The 26621-nt window shown below is 39.5% G+C and overlaps 1 protein-coding gene across 2 annotated transcripts; it reads left to right on the forward strand.

Moving 5' to 3' along the window:
* stard5 (StAR-related lipid transfer (START) domain containing 5) lies at nucleotides 1-25963 on the forward strand. Of its 2 annotated transcripts, none has more exons than XM_043677614.1 (6): nucleotides 1-155; nucleotides 2138-2270; nucleotides 9120-9140; nucleotides 13818-13935; nucleotides 18484-18577; nucleotides 23742-25963. In XM_043677614.1, exons 2-6 carry the CDS (start codon nucleotides 2259-2261, stop codon nucleotides 23746-23748), a joined length of 252 nt encoding a protein of 83 aa, XP_043533549.1. In that variant the 5' UTR covers nucleotides 1-155; nucleotides 2138-2258; the 3' UTR covers nucleotides 23749-25963. The 2 variants fall into 2 exon arrangements, with proteins under 2 accessions (XP_043533549.1, XP_043533548.1); XM_043677613.1 differs by lacking the exon at nucleotides 23742-25963 and adding an exon at nucleotides 21435-23090.
* The last annotated feature ends 658 nt before the right edge of the window (nucleotides 25964-26621 follow it).

Consider the following 26621-nt stretch of genomic DNA (forward strand, 5'->3'; position numbering starts at 1 on the left):
TTCTTTGGTACTTTACACAGTGTGTGCCTTTTATAAGTTTAGGGCCTTACTTGTGCAAAGCATAAAGTTTAACTACTTAAATGTGTTTTTCTTCTTTATTGGCAGAATGAAGTTTCTGTGTCCTGGAGGCCATCATCAGAATATTCCGGAAACTTGTGAGTGCGGAGATGGTTGAATGTTTGTTGTTTATTTGAAGAGTAATCCACTGCAGGAGTGGTTCTGATTGAATAAACTGTGTGATAACTGACACAGCTTTTTGCCCACCTGGGAGTGCAGTGCTAATGATATTTAACTGTTAATTATAGAGTCAATCTGTATGCATGTTGTATAAATTGGTTCCACTAATATTTTTCATTAAACAATTTTATGCCAATTCTTGATTGTCAGAATGAACATAAGTGTGTGAAGAATCTCCCACTTGTGTATTGATCCCAGAGTTAAAGCTGTTCACACAAAGGATAGAGGAAACCTGAAATTCTCTCCCTTAGAAGTGTTAATCAGAATATTTGAAGTGGAGATCAATAGGTTTGGGTTGAGTGACAGTATCGAGAGAGAAAATGGACTCAAGGGTTCATCTATGATCTAATTGATTTGGTGAACATTATTGGGGAATAATACTTTCCTCCTGCTCCTAAGAACACAGTGCTTGGTCATTGAGGTGAATCATAAATCTTTTTGCAGATTTGAATGTCTACCAGTAGAGTTACAGAGATGGAAACAGACCCTTCAATCCAACCCGTCCATGCCGACCAGATATCCCAACCCAATCAGGATCTTTGTTTACCTGTAGTTAGTGTAGAAGGGCTAAATCTGATTATATTGATTTTTTTAAAAACTTTTTAAAGGAAAGTGGGCATTGTTATTGACTATTTGGCCATCCCTAATTTGTTGTTGATATCAGTGACTTGTAGGGTCATTTCAATATCAGGTGAGTCAGTCAGTTTTGTCAGGAGCCACATATAGGCCAGACTGAGCAAAGGTGACAGATTTCCTTCCCTAAATGAACAATGCCAATTCATGATGGTTGTCATAGTTGCCACACTGAGACTATATTGTAGACTTATTTAAATTTCACCAAATACTATGATGGGGTTTGAAACTTTGTCTCCCAGAGCATTAACCTGTAGATTTCTATGCCAGTCACTTTCCCTCTGTACCCTGTCTCCCTCATGTGGTGGGAATTCCTACATGGATATAGTTTTAAGATATTTCCTCAACTCCAGTTGTTAACAGCATCAATAGACCTTAATGAAAATCACATGCCTGGTTAGTTTCCATTTGATTCACCCTGACTTATGCAGAGGGGCCGGTCACGGTGCAAAGCCACAGTAGAAATCTGCTAAGTATAAGATCACAAATTGTCAGATGACTCACACCTAAGAACATGAAACCACAACTGTTTGGCATCTTTAACACAATAAATGTCCCAAAGCGATTTAACTATGGAAATGGCTATTGAACCAAAGGAAGACACAGTAAAAGGAAATGCCCAAATTTGAAGCTCAAGTATATGTTGAGGCAGAGGGATTAATGGAGAGTATTCCAGGGTATGGAATCTTGGCTGTTGTAATTGTGGCTATCGATGGTAGGGTGAAGAACTCACATCTGAGAGGTGTCGAGTTAAGGGAGGGGTGAGAAGATTAGAAGGTGTGAGATTGGCTTGGAAAACTTCTTGCCTTCAGATTAGCACTATAGTCAATACCATTGAAAACAGCAGAAGTAGATTATCTGTAACCTTGTCTTGTTGGCATCCAGTTACCTTTCCTAGAATCAAAAAAGTGGAGGGTAATCTGAATCCTAGTCTACTTAGGAGCTGGAGACAGTATAGTTTTAGCAAAGCAATAATCAACATTTTAACAAACCTGGATTAACTTTGGAATTAATGCGAGTTGTTCTTAAATTGAATTGCTAAAAGTATGCTGTATGGGTTGTATGCCGAATAAAAGGTGCTGTGATGTACCAAAGATATGCCTTGTCCTCAACTGCAGGAAAGTTCCTTCTATTTCTTTCTTTCCCACTGCAAGATTTAACAGTTTGGGAAAAGGTTGTAATACTTAACAGTTATAACATGGTTATTACTTATTAGAGTAATTACTATTCTGATACTATACTATTTCTCTTGTGGTCTTTGATTCAGATACAAAGGTGAAGGGATAATTAAAGCTGCACCAAAGGATGTCTGGGAGTGTCTAAAACCTGTGCCCGAAGGGCCAAGAGTGAAATGGGACAAAAACGTAAAGTCATTTGAGCTGATTGAAATGATCAGTGATGTAAGTTTGTAACCATTGTTTACTTCTTAAAATGATTTTTGTGCTATTTTTATTTGTAGACTTTTGAATGGTAAGCAGTGACTTATTTAGTTTGTAAAGTGATATTGAGAGAGAGAATTACTGGCTGTATATTTTTTAAAAAAACTTAAATATGAATGGAAAATATCATCAGAGGCTTGAGATTTAGAACATAGAACAGTACAGCACAGAACAGGCCCTTCAGCCCACGATGTTGTGCCGACCACTGATCCTCATGTATGCACCCTCAAATTTCTGTGACCATATGCATGTCCAGCAGTCCCTTAAATATCCCCAATGACCCTGCCTCCACAACTGCTGCTGGCAACGCATTCCATGCTCTCTCAACTCTGTGTAAAGAACACGCCTCTGACATCTAGCAATAGTTTTTCCAATAATTCTGGCACTTATAATACCCAAATTTATTTGTATAATCTTCATTTTCTTCTACGCTTGAGGTCACAGAAATAAATTTTCAGTGCTTAGTGAATATGTTTACTTATACTTTTGTGTTCCCATCAAATGTTATTACTGGACGAGTCAAACGCAGAATGAAATCTGCCCTGATAGATCATATTTTGTGTTAACGTTTAGGTCCAGTGATCTTTCTTCAAAACCTGAAATGTTAACTCTGCCTTTTCTGCACAGATGCTGCCAGATCTGTTGAGTTTTCCCAGCAATTTCTGTTGTTTCTGATTTCCAGCATCTGCAGTTCTTTGGTTTTTCTCTAAGATCACACGTTGTTCCTTTTTCAGTTTTGCAGTCTTTCAGTGACACATAAGCCTGTCGGGCTGCAGGTTTACTTTTAAAGATGAAACTTCAGTTCATTACACAAACAGAAAGACAAAATAAACGAACGCCCAACAAAGCAAATTCCCATCTATACCCTGACACCATCACTTTACTCCTTTGCAAGCTTATAATTATGTATGTTGACTTAACTGCTTCTCAGTTCTGGTCCTATGAACTGCAAAACCTTTTTTCTTAGACTTACACAACTGAGATTTTAAGACTTTCTCAGCTTTGAATAACCAAGGCTGATTTCTAATCAAACACTCCTGCTTTCAAAGTTTTCATAAACAGAAAACCCTTGCACTGAAGTAATTTATTCCTTGATCTGCTTTGAAGAACTCCTTTTTCTAGGATAAACTTTTCTTTCATTTAACTTCAATATGGTCTCTTTCCAACTGAATTCAAAAGCTTTTTAAATAAATTCTAGCTCCTGCGAAACTAGCTTAGTATTGATTTTTCTCCTGTCATAAACCCTTATAAAATAATCAAACTTCCATTTACAATCCAGCAGGCCTCATGCAGGTTTGAAATCGTGGTTCCAGAAAGAACGTCCTAGTCAATTTTTAAACTCCTTCACAAAATATAGACGAACACCCCTAATATGCAATTTTTTAAAAGCTGATGTGTTTGTAAATCATACATCTTTCATCCTGGTGTGCACACCTGATTGATTTAGCTACAAGCTGTTAGTCAGTTGAATCATCTCAAAAATCTTACCTCCTGTATTCCATCTGAGTGTTTCAAGTTTAAAATCTGTGCTGTGGCTTTCTTTTATTCAAAAGCCTGTGTATTGATCATCTTGTGCTCTCAGAATGTAGCACTGTTATGGACCAGGCCATACCCCTTCAAAGTATTTGAAGAAGATAGCCTAGACCCTAACTTTTTTCTCATTTTAAATGCAGATGTGAAGTGGGTCTTCCAGTGGTGATGCAGTTGGTCAAACCATTTGGCTTTAAGCAAAACAGAATTTATTTCAACACTGCAGTTGAAACATGAGCAAAAGAAAGCAGAATTTAGAATAATTTAACTATGGGAAACCTTAACCGATCCGACACAGTAACTGCTACTAATTAACTGCTCCAATACAGTTGGGGCGGCACAGTGGCTCAGTGGTTAGCTCTGCTGCAACACAGTGCCAGGGACCTGGGTTCAATACCCATCTCGGGCAACTGTCTGTGTAGAGTTTGCACCTTCTCCCGTAGGTCTACGTGGGTTTCATTCCACAATCCAAAGATATGCAGGTCAGGTGAATTGGCCATTATAAATTGTCCATAGTGTTAGGTGCATTAGTCAGGGGTAAATATAGAGTAGGAGACTGGGTCTGGGTGGGTTACTCTTCGGAGGGTTGGTGTGGACTTGTTGGGCTGAAGGGATCTGTTTCCATACTGTAGGGGATCTAATCTAATCTAAAATCTAATTCAGTAACGCCCATAAACTCACCCGTTGATAAAAAGGTAAATTCAAATACAGATCTTACAGGCAGGAGGGAGCAGCATCTAGAGAAAGCTGTCATAATAAAATCAGAGGAATCCTTTACTGAAGCTTGCTGAGACCCCTGGACTCTCACATCTTATGACTGCTACAGCTAATACAAACTGGGAAAAACCTGAACTGGCCACTCCCCTTCCATTGTTCACGTGGATTCTTTGGCATCTCTGCCTTTACGACCTCTTTTCAAAAAAACACCAAGAACAAAATAACCTTTTAAAAGTGACAGCATCATCACAAGCACATAGGAACAGGAGCAGGCCATTCAGCCCCTTAAGCTGTTCCACCATTCAAGAAGATTATTGCTGATTGGTGGCCTTACTCTATATACCTGCCTTTTGCCCATATCCCTCAATACTTGTGCTTAGCAAGAAGCTAACCTATTTCAGATTTAAAATTAACACTGACCCAGCATCCACTGCCATTTGTGGAAGAGAGTTCCAAAGGTCTACCATTCATTGTGTGCATGCACGCGCATGTAGAAGTACTTCCAAGCTTCTCTCTTGAATGGTCTGGCCCTAATTCTCAGACTATGGCCCCTACTTCTGGAATCCCAATCAGTGGAGATAGTTTATCTATATCTGTCCTCTCTCTTCCTGTAAATATCTTAAACACCTACATCACGTCAACTCTCAACTTTCTAACTTCTGCAGAATACAGGCCTAATTTGTATAAGCTCTCCTCATAACGTAACCCTTCCAATCCAGATATTATTCTTCTAAACCTACGTTGTACCCCCTCCAAGGCTAATATATCCTTCCTAAGATGTGGTGCCCATATCTGCCTGGAGTAATCCAAACAGGGTCTAACCAGTTTATAGGAGAAAGTCAGGACTGCAGATGCTGGAGATCAGAGCTGAAAATGTGTTGCTGGAAAAGTGCAGCAGGTCAGGCAGCATCCAGGGAACAGGAGAATCGACATTTCGGGCATGAGTCCTTCTTCAGGAGCCATTCCTGAAGAAGGGCTCATGCCCGAAACGTCGACTAACCAGTATATAACTTCTGCATCCTTGTATTCTAGTCCTCTAGATAAAAAGGCCAGCATTTGATCAGTTTCCTTGATTATTTTCTGTAACTATTTGTAATATTGTAAAGATTTATGCAGCTAAGCCTCTGAGTCTGTTTGTACAGACATTTGTTTTTAACCATATCACCTTTATCTTTTTGCAATCCAAATGGGTAACCTCACACTTGCTTCCATTGAACTCCATCTGCCATAGTTTTGCCCATTCGCTTAGTCTGTCAATGTCCCTTTGTAATTTTAACTATCATCTACACTGTCTACAATGCCACCTAACTTTGTGTCATCAGCAAATGTGGATATGACTTTCCATGCCACTATCCAAGTTAGTAATAAATAAGGTCAATAATAAATGAAGCATGCAAATTCCATTTAGTTGAAGATCTCTGGTGGTTTTATTATCAGTTAAACTAGTGCAAAGTAATCACTAGATCCATTCTTTGCCCAGGATGCTAAAATGCAAAATGATTATGGCCGCTGGGCATATGTTGATACATGGATATCTTATTCATCTGTCTGTTGAACTTCTTAAAGGTACATCATTCTTAAAGTGATAGTATGCAATCCTTTTTTTCCATCTGTTGCAAGTAAGAACTCATAAACATTGGATAATGTGTAAAATTTACAACTATAAAATCCATACTGTTGCACTGGTTTGATAACCCTTCCAAATCTTGTTATAGTGTAACCTTCAGGAAATATGGATTTTGTCCTTGGCTGTTCGTTAACAGTATGCTGGTCATTTTCCTGATGTTCCATCTCTCCATCATCTTGTTGTGTTCTTTCATGTATATTGTACACCTCTTGGGCAGCTTTCTGTTCTTCAGCATTGCTCCATTGTGTGTTGTGACTTCGCAAACTTTGACTGCCTCTGCAAGTGAGCGTGTTCCTATAATGGGATGTGTGACTCTGATCTTTTGGCCTATGTGTCATTGAGGTAGTTCCACACTATCTTCCTCCTTCATTATATTTCAAAACGTGTGTCCTACATGTCAGAAATGCGTTTGTGGATAGAGTTCCGATTGGAATGCCATGCTTCTAGCAGTTTTCGTGCGTGTTTCTGTTTGGCTTGACCTAGGATGGATGTGTTGTCCCAGTCGAAGTGGTGTCTTTCCTCTTCTGTATGTAAAGGTACTAGTGAGAGAGGGTCATGTCGTTTTGTGGCTAGTTGGTGTTCATGTATCCTGGTGACTAGTTTTCTGCCTGTTTGTTCAATGTAGTGTTTGTTACAGTTCTTGCAAGGTATTTTGTAAATGTAACAAGCAAAACTAATGTTATTTACAAAATATCGTTCAAGAACTGTAACAAACACTACATTAGACAAACAGGCAGAAAACTAGCCACCCGGATACATGAATGTCAACTAGTCACACAAAGACATGACCTACTCGCACTAGTACCACCTTATACAGATGAGGAAGGACACCACATCCATCCTAGCCCAAGCCAAACAGAGACACGAACGAGAATTGATAGAAGCACGGCATTCCAATCAGAACTCTATCTACAAACACATTGACTTGGATCCCATTTACCACCCCCTGAGAGAGAACAGGAAATGACGTCACCAACCCAAGGAAATCTAAACACGTAAATAAAAAGCGGGCCATACCATCAGTGCTTCACCGGAGGCACTCTCTGATGATGTTACCTAGTATGGTGATGAAACGTCTGAAAACAAACCTTCCAGCTCAGCGAGCTAACTTACATCCAGATCTTAGACCTTGTTTGGATTTGGCCACCTATTCAGCATTTCAGAAATTACCATTTTGGTATCAGGTTTGTTGTAGAATTTGAAGACGTCCCCTGCATTTTAGCTCGAATTCACGGTAGTTAGGATAACACTTTTTTGCCAGTGCTTTCTGCCAAATCATCTGGAGGGTTTATGATTTGCTTCTGCATTGACTGCTTAATGAACAGCTAAACATGGAATCTTGTGATCCCAAATACAAAAGTAAGTATCTTGTATTCTATGCTGGAGTAATTTGTTGCTGCTTTAGAGGAACATTTGGATCTAAACACAGTTGGTTTCCCATCTTGAATGATGCATGGTCCCAACCCTTTCAATGAAGCAGGCATCTCCAGGAAAAGGTAGTCTGTGAAAGCAGTATTTTCCAAGTGGTAGTAGGAAGCGACTACCTTCCGGAGATTCCTCAGCTACGTGTACGGATCATTATTCACATTTGGCATCTCACTTGGAGAAGAATTTAACTCCTGTGAATTTGGGATTCAGTTCCTTTCGTATTGAAATATTAAGTGAGCGTCTCTTCAGGGAGAGATTTAGACAACTTGGGCCCTGACATGTCCTGTTGCACCCGTTCTCCTTTAGTATGCTTGTCATTAAAATGCATCGGCTGTGTGGTGCTGCATACGATGGATTGCATTTGGGCTTTTCTTGTCTGTGTATGCTGCATTTCCTGGCAAAGTGGTTTGACAGAATTGCATCTTCATCGAGATGTGATATGGTATTCCCTTTGGTTCAATGTTAAGAAGCTTCAGACAGTTGAACCTGGCTGCATACAACTATTGACATTACTGAACTGACTCAATGCAAGTATTCTTGGTCTGTTCTGCTGCCATGGGTATCTTGGTGATCTCATGGATAGTGACAACGTTGAGACCCATTCATGTTGGTAATCCTGCTAGTGCTGATCTGTTTGTACCAATCAGGTAAACTATTTGTGGTTTGAATACTGTAGTGCACCGATGTGGTGGTGTGTACCTTTGGGTGATCCATTGTATGCAATTCATGTAAGGATTGGCAGTTGCACCATTGAGTTCCAGTTATCCAGGTACATGTCTTTCAGGATTTGGAGTGGTCGGAGTGCTGCACTAGCTCCCATGCCAGTTTTGTGCAGTTGCGCCTGTTTTCTTTTGAGAAATTATATTGGCAAAAGCTTGTACTTTGTGCACGTGGCATCAGGAATGCGACAAGCTTTTCATCCTCTCTTTGGAAGCCGTTCCACATTTTGTCTTGACTCTGTCCAGTCTTTCCTTGAGCTTTGTACATCGGCTTTAGTTTATGTAGGTCTCTGGGGCAGTCTTTGCTGATTTTCACTTGCTTCTCTGCCTGTCTTTTATTTAGTTGTGCCCAGTTGTCGACTCTGGCTGCAGCTTTGAAGTCAGATTTATTGCATATTGAGGCCCTGTGTCCTTCTGTACTGTATGTCTTGCACGGATGTTTAAATGCAGGACAATTTTGTGGAGGATGTGATAGACTAATACACTTGAAGCTCAGCTGGCTTGCTTTTTGTGATCTTGCTAAAGTGTTAGGACTATTGGCTGCAACTAATACTTACTTTCTGCTATTTACTAGCAGTGAGTCAATACTGAGTCAAAAAGGTCTTTTTGGAACACTTTGAATAGTGTAGTGCAATCACTAACTCCATTATTCATTTTAACAGTTCAGTTTTGAAAAGTTGCATTTGTCATCTCGATCCGTTACTTCCTGTGACTGTGTATCTGGTAGGGCAGTTAATTCCACAATTAAGTGTTACATCTGATCTTTGAGCACTTTCTGTCTCTTTGCAGGATCTTTCTGGACATCTTCAGGTAAGCCCAAGATATTAACTCTATGCAACCCCTCATTATCAATTGCTGTCAGTATTTTCACTGCTATATAACTTATTCTGCAACTGCTTGCTCTATGATGAGTAGCTGCATTCTTTCTTTAAAAAGTTTAAACCCTGAAAGGGCATTGGCTTTCAAGTTCATGCTGGTGGATTTGCTGTCTATCCTCTGTTCTTTCGCATTTTTCAGACACTATTGGTATGCGGGAATGTTTCAATTCCCCTATAACATGGTTGCTCCATATGTGCCTTCAGCAATGTTTCTTCTGCGTTCTCTGCTTTTGCATTTTCTTTTAACTGTATGCACTCTAAGCCTGCCTTGCATGTGTCAATACTTTGCCTGAGCTCCAAACTATTGACGAGTATTTGCGGAAGCACTTGAAAGAAAAGGCCTGAGGCTAAGGAGTCAGAAGGCAAAGTTCCTCTACCAGCCTGCTCTTGTTCCATAATGCAGGCTCACAGTAAGCCACTAGATGGTATGGATCAATTCCCATACCTTGGGAGCCTCAACAAAGGCAGGTATTTTCAGTGAAATTCAACATCATCTTTGTTTAGTGCAGCCTTTGTGTCAACTGAGGAACAGTGTGTTTGATGACCAACACCTCGAACCCTACACCAACCTCATGGGCTACAGAGCAGCTGTATCCTCAGGCCCCCTGTCTGCATTGGAGACGTGGGCAATTTACAGCAAACATCTCAAATGGTTTGAAATATCATGAACAATGCCTTTGCCAAAAACTGTAAATCCACTGGCAGGACAGGGACTCCAATATCATTTTCCCTTCTTGGGCCAATATCCCCAGCATTAAGGTACTGGTTATAGTCAAACAGCTGTGTTGGGTGGGCTACATCTTCCAAAATAAGCTATTCACTCCAAGCTTCATCCCAGCAAGCGGTTATGAGGAGGGCAGAGGAGTGCTTTGAGCGCATCCTTCGAACTTCCCTGAAAGAATGTAATATCCTCACCAATTCATGGGATTCTCTAACCCAGACCATCCAACTGGAGAAGACACATCTGAGAAGGTGCCAACATTTTGAGAGCCTCCAACAGGCCCAGATGGAGGCTGAATACAAACTGTGGAGGGAGCATAGAAAAATCAGCATGTCTTCTCTACCTGTGATAAATGCTGCACCGCTCAGTCAGCACAGATCCCACAGCACCTGAGTGGAAGAAAGTCACTGTCCTTCCCAGTGGATTGCTTAAGAAGAGGGACGATTTAGTGATCCTTTCTAGTTTTGGTTTGAATCTTGTTTTAGGTCTTTCTCTAACTGCTTTGCGCTGTTCCTAAAAGTGCTTTCTACTTTATTAATTTCAGCATGCTGCTGCTTTATTCAGTGCAGGACTCCTGAAATTTTAAATCCTCTTGAGGTAGCGCAGCTTTAAACCAGGTGGCAGCCTTTAGAGACCTGGTCAGCACGGAGGTACACTCAGCTTTTGAAGAAATTTTATTTTCTTCTATTTTCTATACCGTGGGAAAGTCTGAATTGCTGTTGTATCATGTTTGCTATTTCACCCAAGTCTTTAAGCATGTTGCCACCATCTTTGTTCATTTTTTAAAAATCAGAGCAATCATCACTGTGTTATCCTAAAAATCAGAGCAATCATCACTGTGTTATCTTAAAAATCAGAGCAATCATCACTGTGTCATCTTACAAATCAGAGCAATCATCACTGTGTCATCTTACAATGATACCACTTCTGACACCATATAGTAATGCTTTTTAAATGTTGCATAAATCAGGTACAGGGATTTTGTTTTTTTTTAATATAGTAACCCTTGAAGATCTCTGGGTTTACTTATAGCTAAACTAAAACAGGTAGTAGAGAGTATTCACTAAGTATGAGCTTTGTCAAGGATGCTAAACTGTGGAGTGACTCTGGCTATGTGACATTCAAGGTACCTAGCTCACCATGTTGAACTGCTTACATGGGCATCAGTCTTAAAGTGATAACACTATAATCTGTCTGTTTTGAGAAACCTAGTGTTTCAGTGCCTGCAGCTAATTTCTGATTTGGATTTTTCTACTGCATTTTTTCCTTCGACCTAAAGCTCAGTGGATGTGAGATGTAACCTCACATCACAGTGGAATAAAACGGAAAACATGGAGAGTAAAGGAGACAAATGCAGTTGCATGGGATTGTAACATCTGGCCGGTTCCAGTTTTTGCTGCTTTTCCCTTCTGAGGTCGCTCATTCTGATGGTGTCATGGCAGTTTGCTTTGGCTTTCTTCAGTGTCCTTGCTATCTTAATCAAAACTGTACTTTTCACTTTAAGGTCTCTTGCTTTTGCTTGTTGGTATCATGTTCCAACCTCAACCTTGCCAAATTGCCACCTTTAATCACAATTTGCCATTAATGTAATTAAGTGATACTTCTGCCTCAGCCCAGCTCACTGCACCTTCTATCTAATCTTAAGATAAGCCTTTGTTCCCAATAGGAATCTTCTTTTCTTCCTCTTTGTATTCCACAGACCACTAGTCGAGCTACCCTCTTTACAACCTGAGCTGCCTTTTCCTCTTCATTTCTTTCTTCCTTATTTGTGTTCCCTTTTCCACCTTTTTATTAATCTGTTTTCGGCTGGCTCAATGGTTCTTTTTGTTGTTCTCCTCTTTTTCTAAATTGATTCTTGCGCATGCGCACATTTCACATTGCCAGAATTGTTCCTTTCCTATTCTACACACCCTCAAGAGTCTCAGCTAGGCACTGTGGCCAGGATTGGACTCTCACTATCTCCTATATCCTTTGGTTCCTCCTTAAATACTCACTCCTCACACCACCAACCTGAACTTTCAGTTCTCCAGACCTCTCTCCTAAGTAGCCACCTTTCCAGACCCTCCAAATACTTAGATCAGTAGTTCTCAGTATCCTCAAATGTTCAATTCATTTATTTTTGGAACATCAGTATCAATAAAACAGATTGTCTGATTATCTGTAATGAAGTACTGGCTATAGGAGTTTGCACACCATATTGTCTGTGAATGTTTACTTTGTAACGACAACACTAACTTTAATTAAAAGTTCTTTCGACTATCCTGCACCTATGAAAGGTGCCTAGAAATGCAAGTCTCTGCTCCTTTCTACAAACACACTCTCACCCCTCCACGGCTACTCATTACCAAGTCTCTCCAGCTCCCCACACACAAATTCTTCAATACTTACAAGCCCAGCATATCATTGCTGTACATTTAATGATGCATTTAACTAATATATCCACCAAATTGGTGCAAAAGCACCACAGAATGTACATTGTCAAAAGCTGTAAATATCATATACTTGATACAAATTATTAACTTTTTCCCCACTTAAGGGACTTTCTTTTAAATCCTTTACATATAGTTCAGATAAAACTAACACACTTAAATCATTTGTGGCGACAACTTGTGTGTTTATTGCAACAATGCTTCATTAAATCACCATGCAATTTCATTCTTCCCATGTCCCCCTCATAATTATCCCATTTTATCCCTCCTTGTCATCTATCCCAGTTTTCATTTTGCCTTTATAACATGCAAAACCAGGGATGCCCAACTTCCTTGGTGATTTTCCTGCCTGCTGAAGCCAAGTTGTAGATTTTTTTTATCTTCCTGAGGAAAAATGGACATTTTTCCTTTCATGGCTTAAAAACATTTTTCTTTAAAAAAAAAGTATCACGGCAATGGCTTTCATAAATCTGTCTGCTGAAATTGTAGTTTAATCATGGAATCCTAGTCCAATTAAATGTTTAATTTCTTATGCCAGACTCTGGACTACTTTTAAATTTGATCCTTTTGTAGCTCAAATTCTGAGGCCTTCCCAATTCTGCAGCCCAGAATAAATTAAGTCTCTGGCCCTTTCACTATCCTTTGCAGCTGTGATTTGTGGAGCCTATTTTCAATGGCAGCAGTGCTTGTTGTCATTGTCTGTGCCTACGATGGTTTGTTGTCTCACGTCCAGACAAAGTCCAGGCATCACAGAGGGAAGCTGATTTGCAATGCTGGTGGCCACATATGCAGAGATCTACCCAGCAGAGCAAAGCATAAAAATAGTGGAAAATGCAGACTTATTACAGGCAAAATTGGTGCCTTGCCTGATTTTATTGATTACCTGATCAGAATCTGGGAAAATCCATATGATCTCTGACCTGACAGGGCTGGGTTTTGCACATCGTACCAATAATTGTAAGTATCTGGGTTTGCTTAAGAGAAATGCCAAAGCCAGCTATTAAGTATCATGACCAGAGGTCCACTCCAACGTAGCTGGGGCCAATCCTCAAGTTCCCACCCTAAAGGCATTGTGGGTGTACCTACACCGAATGGACTGCTGCACTCCCATCGGCAACTCATCACCCAGGGCTGGGCATTAAATGCTGACCCAGCCAGCAATGCCTACACCCCATGAGTGTATTTAAAAAGAATAAAATTAACATGCTAATAAGTGGTATTGGCCATTAATAACAATTTCTACTTTGAAAATGGCAGACATTTTTATCATAACTCCCCTATAAAAGTGATAGCAGTTAAGAGTTGTTTTCAGAAGAATGGTGTCCTCTTGAAGTTTCGTATGGAAATATGCAAAACGCATTTGTCATTTTTGCTTTCTGTAGTTACACACCAGAAATGGATGATGGAAGAAAAAGCTCGATGGTTGTGTTAAGATTGTTTGTACTGTCTCTCCCTCTAGACTGTGTCTGTCTGCAGGACTGTTACACCATCAGCGGCTGTGGGCTTGATCTCTCCGAGGGACTTTGTGGATGTAATTTTAATCAAACAATATGAAAATGGGACGATATCCTCAAATGGTAACTAGAATGCACATTAGCGCTTAAAATACACAGTGGTGAGATGAGTCCACCCAAAACTCCTGAGACTGCCCAGGAAAATTCAATCAAGCCTGTTGTAACTGCAGGCTGACAAGTTTCCAGTGATGGACTTTATCCTAGAGTCTCCCAAAAGGTGGCTAATGAGTTAGTGGATGTGTTGGTTTAATTTCTCAAAAATCTGTACAACCTAGAAAGGTTCCACCATACTGGAAAGTAGCAAATCTAACCCCCTCAATTCAAAAAGGGAAGGATGGAGAAAATGTGGAACTTTTGACCAGTTTGCTTGTCATCTGTTGTGGGGAAAATGTTAAAGTCATTCATTAAGGAGGTTATAACTGTGTACTTAGAAAACACACTGCTTTCTGGAAAAGTCTGCAGGGTTTGTGAAAGAGAAATCATGTTTTTTTTTGGAGTTGTTGGAACGAGAGTGCGCGTTTTGGAAAGGGGAACCCATTGATATATTGTATCTGGATTTCCAGAAAGCATTTGAGCAGATACCTCAATAAAATAGGAGCACATGGTATAACGAGTGACATCGAAGTGTAGGTAGTTGATTGGCTGGCAGAAAACAGTCTGCATATTGAGTTGTTTTCTGATTGGCAGGAAGAAGCCAATCCCTGCAAGGGTCTGTGCTGAGGGCCTCAATTTAGGTCAGTGTCTCCCAATAAAGGGAGTAAAAGCATGGTAGCTAAATTTGCAGAAGACACAAAGGTCGAAATGTAAGTCATGAAAAGGACATAGAAGTTGCAGACCAATGTAGATACGCTGAGTGGGCAAAAATCTAGTAATTGGAGTATAAGGTGGTAAAATGTGAAGTCATACACTTTGGTAAGAATTAAAAAACAATATTACTTAAATGGAGAATTTTGTAGAATTCCAAGATGCAGAAGCATCCAGATGTTCTAATGCCTGAGTACAATCAGTTAGTAGTCAGTACAGAAGTAATTAAGATTAATTGATTTGATATCCTTTATTAGGAAATGAATTGAACCTAAAGATAAGGAAATACTGATACAGTTATACAGGGCATTGGGGAAAATCGCATTTTGAATATGGTGTGCAGCTTTGATCTACTCAGATGTGCAGCTGTACAAACAGCAATCAGGAGTGGGCCATTCAGCCCATTAAGCATACTCAACTGTTCAATAAGATTGCGGCTGATGTGATTGTAACTTCACAACCACTTTCTCTCCTCTCTCAATAACCTTTCATCCCCTTGTTTAAGAAAATCTATCTCCACCTCAAAAATATTCAAGGACACTGCTTCTGCACTTTTTCCAAAAACTCAAACAGCATTTGCCCGATTTGTTTTAAATGGATAACCCCTGTTTTTTAAACGGTGACTCCTTCTTGAAGAATTTCTCGGAAGAGGAAGCATCCTCTCCACACTTACCCTGCTAAGTCTCCCTCATGGTGTATATGTTTCAGTCAAGTTGCCATTTGCTCTCCCAAACTCCAGTTGATACAAGACTAGCCTGTCCAGCCTTTCATCAAGAAACCACTTGTTCCAGTTATTAGTCTGGTAAGCCTTCTCTGAACTGCTTCCAATGCATTTAAAACCTTCCTTAAATAATGTGACCAAATTGCAGATGTGATTTTACCAATGGCCTGTATAGCTGAATCATACTTCTGTATTTAATTCGACTTGAAATTAACAGTCACTCTATTAGCCTTCCCAGTTCCTTGCACCTGAATCTTATCACATTTTATGATGCACTAGGACACTTAGATTTCCCTCTACATTTCAGGGCTCTACTATCTCTTACCAGTTAGATAAAACACTTCTTTTTAATCATCCTGCCAAAATAGAAATTTTCACATTTTCCCACATTGTACTCCCATTTGCCACATTTCTGCCCTCACTTAACCTATCTATGTCACATTGCAGTGCCCTATGACATTTTCAAAACTCACTTTTCTACTTTATCCTTGTGCCATCAGCAAGTTTGGCTATCATACCTTCCTTCCCTTCATCTACATCATTTCTGTAAATTGGAAGCAGTTTTGGTCTTGGCAGTGATCCCTGTAGCATGTCACTCATCACTACATCATGACAAATCTGAAAAAGACCAATTTATGTCTCTCCCCTTCCTGTTAGCCAGCCAGTCTTCTATCCATGTCAATATGCTGCCCCTATGCTTTTGTTGTCAGATTTATAACCTTTGGTGTGATACTTTATTAAATGTCTTCTGAAAATGTTAAGTACTTCATCCACAGGTTCTTCGTTGTCCACAGCATGTATTGTCTACTCAAACTCTAATAGATCGTTCAAACATGACCTTCCTTTCACAAAAATGTTGAGTCTACCTGATTTTCCTTGAGTTTATTTGAGTGCCCTTACAGCTTCTAACATTCTCCCTATGACGCATGCTAAGATGACTAGCTTGTAGTTTCCTTTTTCGGTCTCCTTCCTTTTCAATAAAGGGATTATATTTATGATCTTCCGATCTAATGTCACCTTCCGTAAATTGAGTTTTGAAAAATTGAAACCAAAGCATTAAGTTTTTCACTCCCCACACCCTTTAAGAGTCTGTGATGTAGTCCCTGAGGACCCAGCCAATTGTCCATGGGAAACCCCAACATTTTATCTGACACGCTTAGTTGGTAATTGATTTTTCCTGAGTTCCTCCCACACTTCTATTTCCTGATTTATCACGGCTTTAGGGATGTTACTTGTATCTCCTATAATGAAGACTGATGCAAAATACTTTAATTTATCTGCCATCCTTTTATTTTCCATTGTTAATTTTCTAGACTTGCTTTCTAAAGGATCAATGCTCACTTTATTAACTCAAAATATTTATGGGAACTCTTCCTTTTGTTTAGTATTTCTGGCTAGCTTTTATATTCTGTTCCCTCCATGTTTTCTGGTCATTCTTTTGTTTTCTATATTCTATCCAGTCTTATGTGCCATCTGGCTTTGCACAATTGTATGTTTTTTCTTTCAAGTTTGGTGCTATTTTTAATCTTCCTGGTTGGAATGTATCTTTTATGTCTTCTGAAATATCCCCTCAAGTATCTGCCTCTGCATCTCTGTTTATCCATCTTTTAACCTAATTTGCCATTTTAGTTAGCTAGCTTTGTTTTTATGCCCTCATAATTTTCCTTAATTTTTAAAAACAGTCTGTGGCAAGAAAGCAGAGTTAACAGAGTGATAGCCACTATTTGTTCTGAAGAAGGGACACTGGACTTGAAACATTAACTCTGCTTTTTCTCTGTAGATGCCACCAAACCTGGTAAATTTCTTCAGCAATTTCTGTTTTTGAATACATATCCCATTTTCCTCAATGCTGGTTCCCTCAAATGGGAACCCATTTCTCTCATACCAGTCTTTGTAGCCATTTATTCATCTCCCTAATACTCTTTGCTTGATAGTTTTAATAAGGTTCAGGTGATAATACAGAGATTGACAATTGGGGCTTCTCATATTGAGTATGCAGGACTTCCTTTTTTGTCTTGCCCATGTCATTGATACTTGCTGTGGAGATGAGTGTCAATCCCTTTCAGTACCTGTCCCATGCTGCCACTATGTTCCTGTTTGCTCCCTGAATTGGATGGCTTCCTGTGTCACAGTGCCATGATCAGTTTGCTCATTCACCTTGCAACCTTCAGTCTTGATCCGACAAGCTCAATGAACCGGGTGTTGGATAATTGCGACGGTTGATGCTCCTGCCTTCTGGACCCCCTTAACTGCCTCAGTCACAGTCATACCCTCTCTGGGCACTGATCAAATTAGATGATCCAGTTCTGAAATGTGTGACTGCCTCCTGGTACAATTAATCCAGGTAACCTCTCCCTAATTCCTGGGTGTCTAAAATTCAGCTTCCCATTCGTGAACTCTGAGTCAAAGCTGCTTGGCTTGCAGTTCTTGCTGCAGATATGTTTTACTGTGAATCAAACTGGCATCCAGAATCTTACACACATCGCAGGTGTAACATGTCATCCATTCTGCCATTGTTAATGTGTTCTACTTAATGATTTTATTCAATTATATTAATGTTTTTAGATGTTTTAATAATTTTACCACCAATTGCAATACTATTTTGAACCTCAAAACAATATCAACCTTAATCCCTTAACAGATATGCACCAACTATCTAACTAATTTCTCCTGGAGCAGAATAAGAATCAATTCCTGGGGGCAGAAATAGAATTTCTTAAGATGCAGTAACTGTTATAGAGATAGGCAGGCAGTCATTTAGCTGTGATGTCACCAGACAGTCTGCAGATAATGTTTAGGCTTTTGTGTGTAGAAATGTGCCTCTGCTACTTTTTTGTTTAAAAGAAGTGTTTGTTGCTAACTTGTGCCAGTTGTGGTAATTTAAACATTATGCAATCTAGGAAATTAATGTTTTCTCAAGTGTGGTATGACTTTAATGAAGCAATAGTGATGGAATTTGGGGCTGAGGGTAGTGGCAGGAACTCTACACACAATCTGAAACCAGAATGTAAGGTTTCCAATGCGGTTTAACTGTTTGGTACTATTGTAGTTTGAAGTAACAACAATTCTTCTTTTTTTTTTTGCAGCTACTCATGTGGAGCACCCTAACTGTCCCCCTAAACCTCACTATGTGAGAGGGTTTAACCATCCCTGTGGATGTTTCTGTGCTCCCATTGCAGGGTAAGAGTCCTTTTAACCATCTCAATCTGCTGTTCGGTTAGCTATTGCACAGGGTTAATTATAGCTCGCTTTTGCCTGAGTTGGAAGATCGTGAGTTCATATCCCAGTCCAGGGACTTGGTGATGTAAATCTAGGCTCGAGTGCAGTAAGGGAGTGTTGCAGTGTCAGAGGTGCCACTGTTCAGGTGAGACATGAAACTGAGGTTTGACTGCTGCAGTCTCCGATGTAAAAGATACCAAGGCAGTATTTTGAAGAAAAACTGGTGAATGTTCACTGTTGTCCGGGGCCAGTATTTATCCTTCAATCAACATCAATAAAAGCAAATGATCATTGCTCTATGTGGAACTGGTTCAAACAGATGCTCATCAGGCAGTGAGTAGAATGCTTCAATGTTGGCTATGCATGGGGCAGGTATTTTGATCTGCCAACATATATTTTGGGATCATTAGCTTTCTTTGTACTAGTATCTTTCCTGATGGACACAGAAAAAAGGTTGATGTAACACATACGTCAACCTCACTTGACTCTAGATTTGAACTGTAAGCTTTCTTGATTCCCACTTGTGGAGTGAAAATGCTTTGTGTAGATTACTTGAATCCAATTTCAGAATCTCTCTCCAAAACCCATTTTGGAGAGCACCACCCTCCTGCAAGTTTGCAGTATTCTGTGAAGCGCATTCCTCTCGTCCAGGCTAATGGGGCAGTCGTCCACCCCATATCATGTGCATAGGCAATCCCTAGGTAGTATATCGCCACTGAAAACCTTCCTACTGGGTGCACCTTAAATCAGGGTGGATTACCCGTTTCAGAGCACACTTAATTCATTTGGCAGTGACCTTGGGCAGAGGTTGCTAGTCCACTTTCCGCATAAAAATGAGCTACCACTTAGTGATATCCTCCCTTTTATCCCCGATTCTTGTAATTGAAGGTGATGGCTTTGCTCATGCATTCTGACATACATCCCTTTGCCAATTAAATCCTGAGGGATACAGTTGAAGTGAATGGCAGGTGTCTTTTCCCAATGGTGGAGGATTTCATGACCAGAGGACATATTTTAAAGGTGAAGGAGAAAGATTGAAAAAAGACATGAGGGGCAATTTTTTTAAAACACTGTTTGTGTGTGAAATTAACTTCCAGAGGAAGTGGTGGATGTGGGTACAGTTATGATGTTTAAAAGACATTTTGATAAGTACGTGAATAAGAAATGTTTGGAGGGATATGAGTCAAGTGCAGACAGATGGGACAAGTTTAGTTTGGGATTATAATCAGCATGAACTGGTTAGGCCGAAGGGTTTGTTTCAATGCTGTATGGCTCTGTGATTGGCCTAGCACCATCAGAATCCGTGTTAGCAGCTGCAAGAGCTGGAGCATATAACTCAATGAACTGGAAGAGGGTGTTATGAGAGGCTTCAAAGAAGGCAACCAGCCCACGACTTCCCTAACTTGATCAGTGGTGAATTTAGGGTCCCATAGCAGAATCCACAGGCCAGAGTAAAGACAGCTACTCAGTGCTGACTGTCCTCTTCACTAAAGTGCTGTCCCCCAAACTCCCGCAGAAACAGCAGGTCACCTGAGGCCCAATTAGTGCTCCAGCATATGAAAGCAATGTGGTGTGTGCAGTTTATGCCTGTAGCAGTTGTTCAATGAAATCAGGAACTAAATCAGTGTTTCTGCTTTTGTCACCATTGTTACACATGAGTTCCACTGCACACAAATAATGGAAATAAAAAAATGTCCATAAATCGACAGATTTTGTTGTATATAAACATGTTGACTTTCCATTTAGTACAGGTTTTTCTGATTAGTGTGTGTGAACTTAACTTTGTACAAGAGTTTTCCTTTATTGTGATTCGTGTCAGATGATTACAGATTCTTACTAAAATCTAATAAGTACGTCATAGTGTGAGTACATTGTCATCTTGCTGCGTTTACCAACTGTAGTAAGATTGCTGTTATCTAGCATTCTGCTGACTGGCACGCTGTAGGAACTGGGATTTCTGTTCGGCCTGCTTTCAGTGGAGGTGTCTCATCCCTCAGAAGCTGGTGTTAACTCTTATTCCCCATCAGTCTCACTCCCACACAACCACTAGAGATTGTCAGAGTTGTTTTCTAAACACCTTTGTTCTTCCTTTACTTTGTTCTCAGCCTCTCACTCTTACTGTGCCCTTCCTACCACTCCTGAGAATTGCATTCTGCCACTTACAAGATTTCAACAAATAAGATGTCATCGTGAGATCATGTAGGAGTTTTTTGGTTGTTGGAAATGCAGAAGTCTTGGATAACTGCTGTTTTTGATTAACCGATCCCACCCATTTTGCAGTGCATGCCAGATAAAAGGTTTTATTGTTGTTAGGCCTAGTTATGCCAGCCCAAAGTTATGATGTGGAGGTGCTGGTGTTGGACTGGGGTGGACAAAGTTAAAAGTCACACAACACCCGGTTATAGTCCAACAGTGCTTTCAAATAAACCTGTTGGACTGGTGCTGTGTGATTTTTAACTTTGTCAATCCAAAGTTAGATGAAGTAGCTTCAAATCTGCCGTTAATTAGATTCAAGGAAACAATGACTTGAATTTCTATTCTTGAGAATTTCTATCCAAACCAACTTGGAACAGGATGACCTTTCACTACATAAAATTGTAAATTATCAGAATCGGATGTGGAAAATTTATTCCCTGTCTTTGGTACAGTTGAAGGTTAACCTTCAATTCATTCAACTTGAGTGACGATTATAGGGCAGATAAAAGTTTTGAAATTAACCTGCTTGGGGGCGGGAGCAGGGAACGTTACGTGCGAGGCAAGTTGCTGGTTGCTAGCAAATGTATTTAGATTAATTTATGTGTATGTGTTTCATTTTTAGAGAGCCACAGAAGACTCAATTGACTATGTTCTTTCAGACTGACCTTGGTGGGTATCTCCCACAATCAGTGTTGGACTCTTTCTTTCCATCTAGTATGGTTGAGTTTTACAGCAATCTGGCAAAAGCCGTGAAGATTTTTAAAGCTTGATGAAGCGCCCGATTTTATTCTCCATATTTGCCTTTTCCATACCTTTGCCCAGAAACCTATGATTTAGTTTCGTTGCACTGAACACTGTTACTCAGTTTTGATTTGAGTGGTATTTTGCACTTATTTTTCTGCTCTTTAAAAATGTAAACGTTTCTTCAGTTATCTTAGGAACAAAACAAAAGGAAATGAAGTAATTTCAAGCTGCATAGTGAATGTTTAAAGGGGAATACTTGTACGCATTGGTATTGATAATAGATTTTTTTAAAAACAGTCTGTTTAAAATAGAAGCTTTCAAGTATGTTTCATGAATTGGATATCTGGTAGAAAATTTCTTCATGTGCTGAGTTTTAGTCCTAAACTAAAATCAATCATCTGCCCAACAATGAGTAAGATATATTTGCAATTTTTTAATTGTTTAGAGCACAAATGAATGTTCAGTGAATAACGCCCCTAATTTGTGCCAAGTGGTAAAACATGAGGGATCAATTAGAGCAAAGTATTACTGCCATTGGAGTACAGCATGTCCTTCAAAATGTCCTGCCATTATAAAAACATTTTCAAAGTTTGACCTGTAACTTTTTTCAAAGTCTCAGTGCCAGCAACATTCTCTTCATAAAACTCCGTAACAGTCATAATTGGTGTTGAAAAGGTAGGGTTGAGCCGGACAGTTGCAAATACTTACAGTAGCCCCTTCAAAATGTAATAGTACTCCTGTTCCAAACTTTGCCGAAGTGTGAACTTAGAGTATTTAATACTTGATAACCACCTTGGCAAATGCCCAATATTGGTGTCTTCAGAGAAGGACAATGCTGTAAGGACACTATGGAACACATTCACCTCTTCAAACAACATGCTTTTCAGTAATTGCTACTTTGCATGTAAATGGTAAAAATAATATTATTATATTTGTGGAAACATGTTCCATGCAAGATACTCTCCACTTGAACGAATGTTTTAAAGTCTTGCATCTCTCCAAGTGCTCCAAGTATTTTATGTTTACTTTAATTGTTTGCCTTTAAGTTAATAAACCCCATCCCTTAAACTGCTATTGTTTCCTAAGGGATGGGGAATCTGTTTGTGACACATTCCAAGTATACAGAACTTGGTTGAATTTTAAATTCAACCTTTTAATTGAAGAAGGGAACTTAAAACTTAACTTGCACCAGAGTTTAAAATGGGCATTAGTTCTGTGTATGCAGTTAAGCCAAATGATACGATGCTTGCACAGTTCATTGTTAACTATACTGTATGTTTATGTAAAAGCATTAATTGAATTATTTTGGGGTCTGAAGCATTTTAGTATACAATTGTGATCTGAAATTGGACTTTGTTTTTACTTGCACTTTTTAAATGGGTTATAATGTTGGATTTTGTATTATTGGTAAATTGCTTATTTATTTAAAAGAATCTCTTTTCATAGCTTCACAAATTGAAGAAACTGTTGTCCCTGTTACTGTGTGCTTGGCAATTCATGCTGGAAAGATGCATTAAAAAAAAATCCCTCCTCAGTGTTTTCAAACTGACTACTGATTGCAACGATTGATAATCCTGTTGGTGTCAGCATACAGTTTGGACACCATGTTCAAGAAAAACCTTTAAACACATGCATTTGATGTCTGCTGTGCAATTTAAAATGTATAGAATATTGGAAGGAAGGAATTAGTTGAACTAATGTTAACTCTAAGTGCTGCTTCAGTATGACAGGAATTATGTGATGGTAAGCTGTATTAATTGCTTGATCTGAAATCTGGCCTTTCTTACAACGGTATCCTTATTACAGCAAACATTGTACATTTTAAAGTTCAAATACATTTTTTTTTTACTGATGCCAAAAGTAAAAATGATTTACTTAAGAAAATTAAAACCACTTTCCAATCAGCTTTTGGCCTTTTGTCTTTGGTATGGAGGATGAGAGTAAAGATCCAGGCTTATGAAGCAAAGTAGGAATAAATCAAAGGGAGGAATTTTAGGCTAATATAATTAATTCCAAAGAAGTAATGGAGAAAGTCATGAGTGTGATGACAGACAGGCCTCCATTATGGGTTAGTGAAGGTCAATCAGAAACTTGATGTTTTGGTCATGTTCTCTTCCCCCAGTTCCCCCCCCCCCATCTAATAAACGCAATTGGATTGTTTAAAATTGTATTTATTTATTCACAGACTGTAGATGTCGCTGGTATGGCCTTCATTGTCCTTGAGAAAGTTTAATGAACTTCTGACCGCTTGAAAGAACTGCCATTAAAGGGATTCCAGGCTTTTGATCCTCTGATTTCGGGGAAGGAAACTAATATAGTAGTCAGAGGATTATGAATCCATGGAATTCTTTACCATAAGAGGGCTGTTGCAGTTGGTCATTATATATTCAAGACTGTTGTAGCTTTTCAGAAAACATTCGATAGGATTTTAAATAAAACCTTACCCATAAGAGTGCATAGAATTGTAGTCAGCTGATTATGCTACCCCTGCCAATGTGACCAGCAGCAATGCTTTCCTCCTATACCTCTCTAGAAATGACATGGATGAACTTGCAATTACATTTGATACTTAATTTAGCTGAGAATAAAAGGTTGCAATGGAACTCACAATGGTTGCATTGAAGCTCACTGAGGGGAAGTGTAAAGTCCACCAGTTTGGAACTAAGAAAATATTCTCCAACAGTGAGAAACTCGGAACTGGGAACTCGAGCACCACAGCTGGCATTTCTGTCTTTGCTGGAAGGCTCTAGGTTTGAGACCCAGCTGCAAGATCTGCTGACTGCAATAGAAGCCAGCAGTTGCCGACAGGCCAGCATATATTACCACCAGTTCCCAATCCAGGTAAATAGGAGACAATTAACTACCTGGTAAAGCTGAAGTTGCTTGCTGAGGTGATGTGATCATCCAGTGTTTTGGTTCTCCATGGAACATAGGAAAAGCCACAAGAGAAAGCAAGAGAGAAATGCTACACACTGGAAGAGTACAGAGATTTACATGTTCAAGATAAATCACTAAAAGCTTGGAATGTGTCCAAAAATTAATTTGGAAAACATTGATTATTGAACTACACTGTAAAGGGTTGAAAACTTTTATACAACTTAACTGAGGTAAGATTAGAGCTTTCAGCTATGTTTTGTACTGGGCACTGCACCATGACTTTAGTGGGGGTTCAGTACAGATTCATCAGAACGATAATGAGGCTGAACATCATTAAATCATATGTTGCATGGTCTTCCATATTCAAGACAAGACAAGAGAGGATCCAACTGGAGTGATTCAAATGATTAAAAGAATTTGATAGGGTAGATAGCAACTATTTTCTCTGGAGGGGGTGTTCTTGAGAGATAGGAATAAAGATAGGCCATTCAGCCCATTCAATCAGAGTGAGGCTGATCAGATAATCCTCACCTCCCCTTATCTCTCTTTCTGCTATAACCCTTGATTTATTTACTGGTTAAAAATCTGTCTAATTCAACATTGAATATATAATGGCCAACTGCAACAGTCCTCTTATGGTAAAGAATTCCATGGATTCATAATCCTCTGACAAAAGAAGTTCTTCCTCTGCCTGAAATGTCTGCTCCCTTTCTCTGTGATTATACCCCCTTGGTCCTAGAGTGTCTCACAAGGTGAAACGTTTCCACATCTGCGCTATCAAGTTTTCAAGGAATCTTACAAATGGTTGTGTCCTCAAAACTAGAGCAGGCCATCCAATGGTGATGTCACACACAAGAGCAGCGGAAAGCCAGCACATTCTGTCAAAACACTTGTGATTAAGTCAATAGAAAGTTTCAGATTTGAGATAAATGTTTCTCAAGCATATTAAAGGTTACAGAATTGACATGGATAAATGGAGATTAAAATGTGGTTGATTATCTTATTTAACACCAGAACAGACAAGCTACTGAATGATGTACTGTTGTTCGTATGAACCTTCTACAATCCAGTGAATGAGGAGAGCTAAACAATGATTCGACAAGGTTTAAACAGCTTCCCTTTATTTTAAAATTTTCAATAACTAGTAAGTTGATTGATCTTTGGATCTCTCACAGGTTCCATTGATATTTTTAAAATATTTTATGATGGTTCCAGTGGAATGGATTGTAAGCTTTATTTTTTCTGTCTTGGTTATTGGTACAGATATCAGGGAATAATGAGGCTGCATTTGAATAATGCCACACACCTTATTGCTCTTCAATCACATATAGGATAGAATTTTATTTTGGGAAAGATTGGGAGAAGATCACAGCCCAATGATAGCCTTTGCTGCTGTAATATCTGTATTTGCCTTCTGCATTCTCAAGCTACCGATTTTTAATTTTCACCCAGGTTCGTAGTCTTAGAATTTGTTTTCTACTGTTCAAGTCTATTCTACACAAACAAGCATTCTTAGCCACCAAACTAATTTCTGTTGCCTGACTTTCACAGAGCTGTAAAAATGGGAATAATATTTGTGTTTTTCACAAGTGACCCTTAGTTCAGTCGTGGCACTCTCACCTCATAAGGTTGTAGATTTAAGACCCAATGCAGAGATTTAGGCTGTCATTGTAGTGCCCAGTGGCTCAGGTGTTAAGCGAAGGCCCCCTCAGCTGAGCATCATAGCACCATTTCTCAGAATTCCAACAAGTGTGGAAACAGGCCTCTCAGCCCATCGACTCCACAGTGACCTTCTGAAGAGCATCACACCCAGACCCACCCAATCCCAGAATTTCCCACACTGAATCCATCTAGCCTATATGTCCCTGGACACTGTAGGCAATTTAACATAGCCATTTCACCTAACTTGTATGTCTTTGGACTGTGGGAGGAAACCCACAGCAGACAGAGAGAACATGGAAACTCCACTCAGACAGACTCCGAGACTGGAATTAAGTTCAGGTCCCTGGCACTGTGAGGATTGTATTGTTAATCACTGAGCCATCCAATGGAAGTGGTATAGGAAGGCTGTCCATTGACAATGTTTCTGCCCTGACTCTCATGTAAATCAGCTTATTTGGTCATTATTGCGATGGTATCTTCCTGTGTGTGAATAGGCTGTTTTATTGTCTCCGTTCAAAATTACTTA

This window comes from Chiloscyllium plagiosum, chromosome 36, assembly GCF_004010195.1.
Source record: "Chiloscyllium plagiosum isolate BGI_BamShark_2017 chromosome 36, ASM401019v2, whole genome shotgun sequence".
NCBI classification, from domain to species: domain Eukaryota; kingdom Metazoa; phylum Chordata; class Chondrichthyes; order Orectolobiformes; family Hemiscylliidae; genus Chiloscyllium; species Chiloscyllium plagiosum.

Excerpts from the sequence above, each read along its gene's own strand:
- stard5 (XM_043677613.1), top strand. Across the intron at positions 9,141-13,817 it reads ATCTTTCTGGACATCTTCAG|ACTGTGTCTGTCTGCAGGAC; the intron begins GTAAGCCCAAGA and ends CTCTCCCTCTAG. Across the intron at positions 13,936-18,483 it reads TGGGACGATATCCTCAAATG|CTACTCATGTGGAGCACCCT; the intron begins GTAACTAGAATG and ends TTTTTTTTGCAG.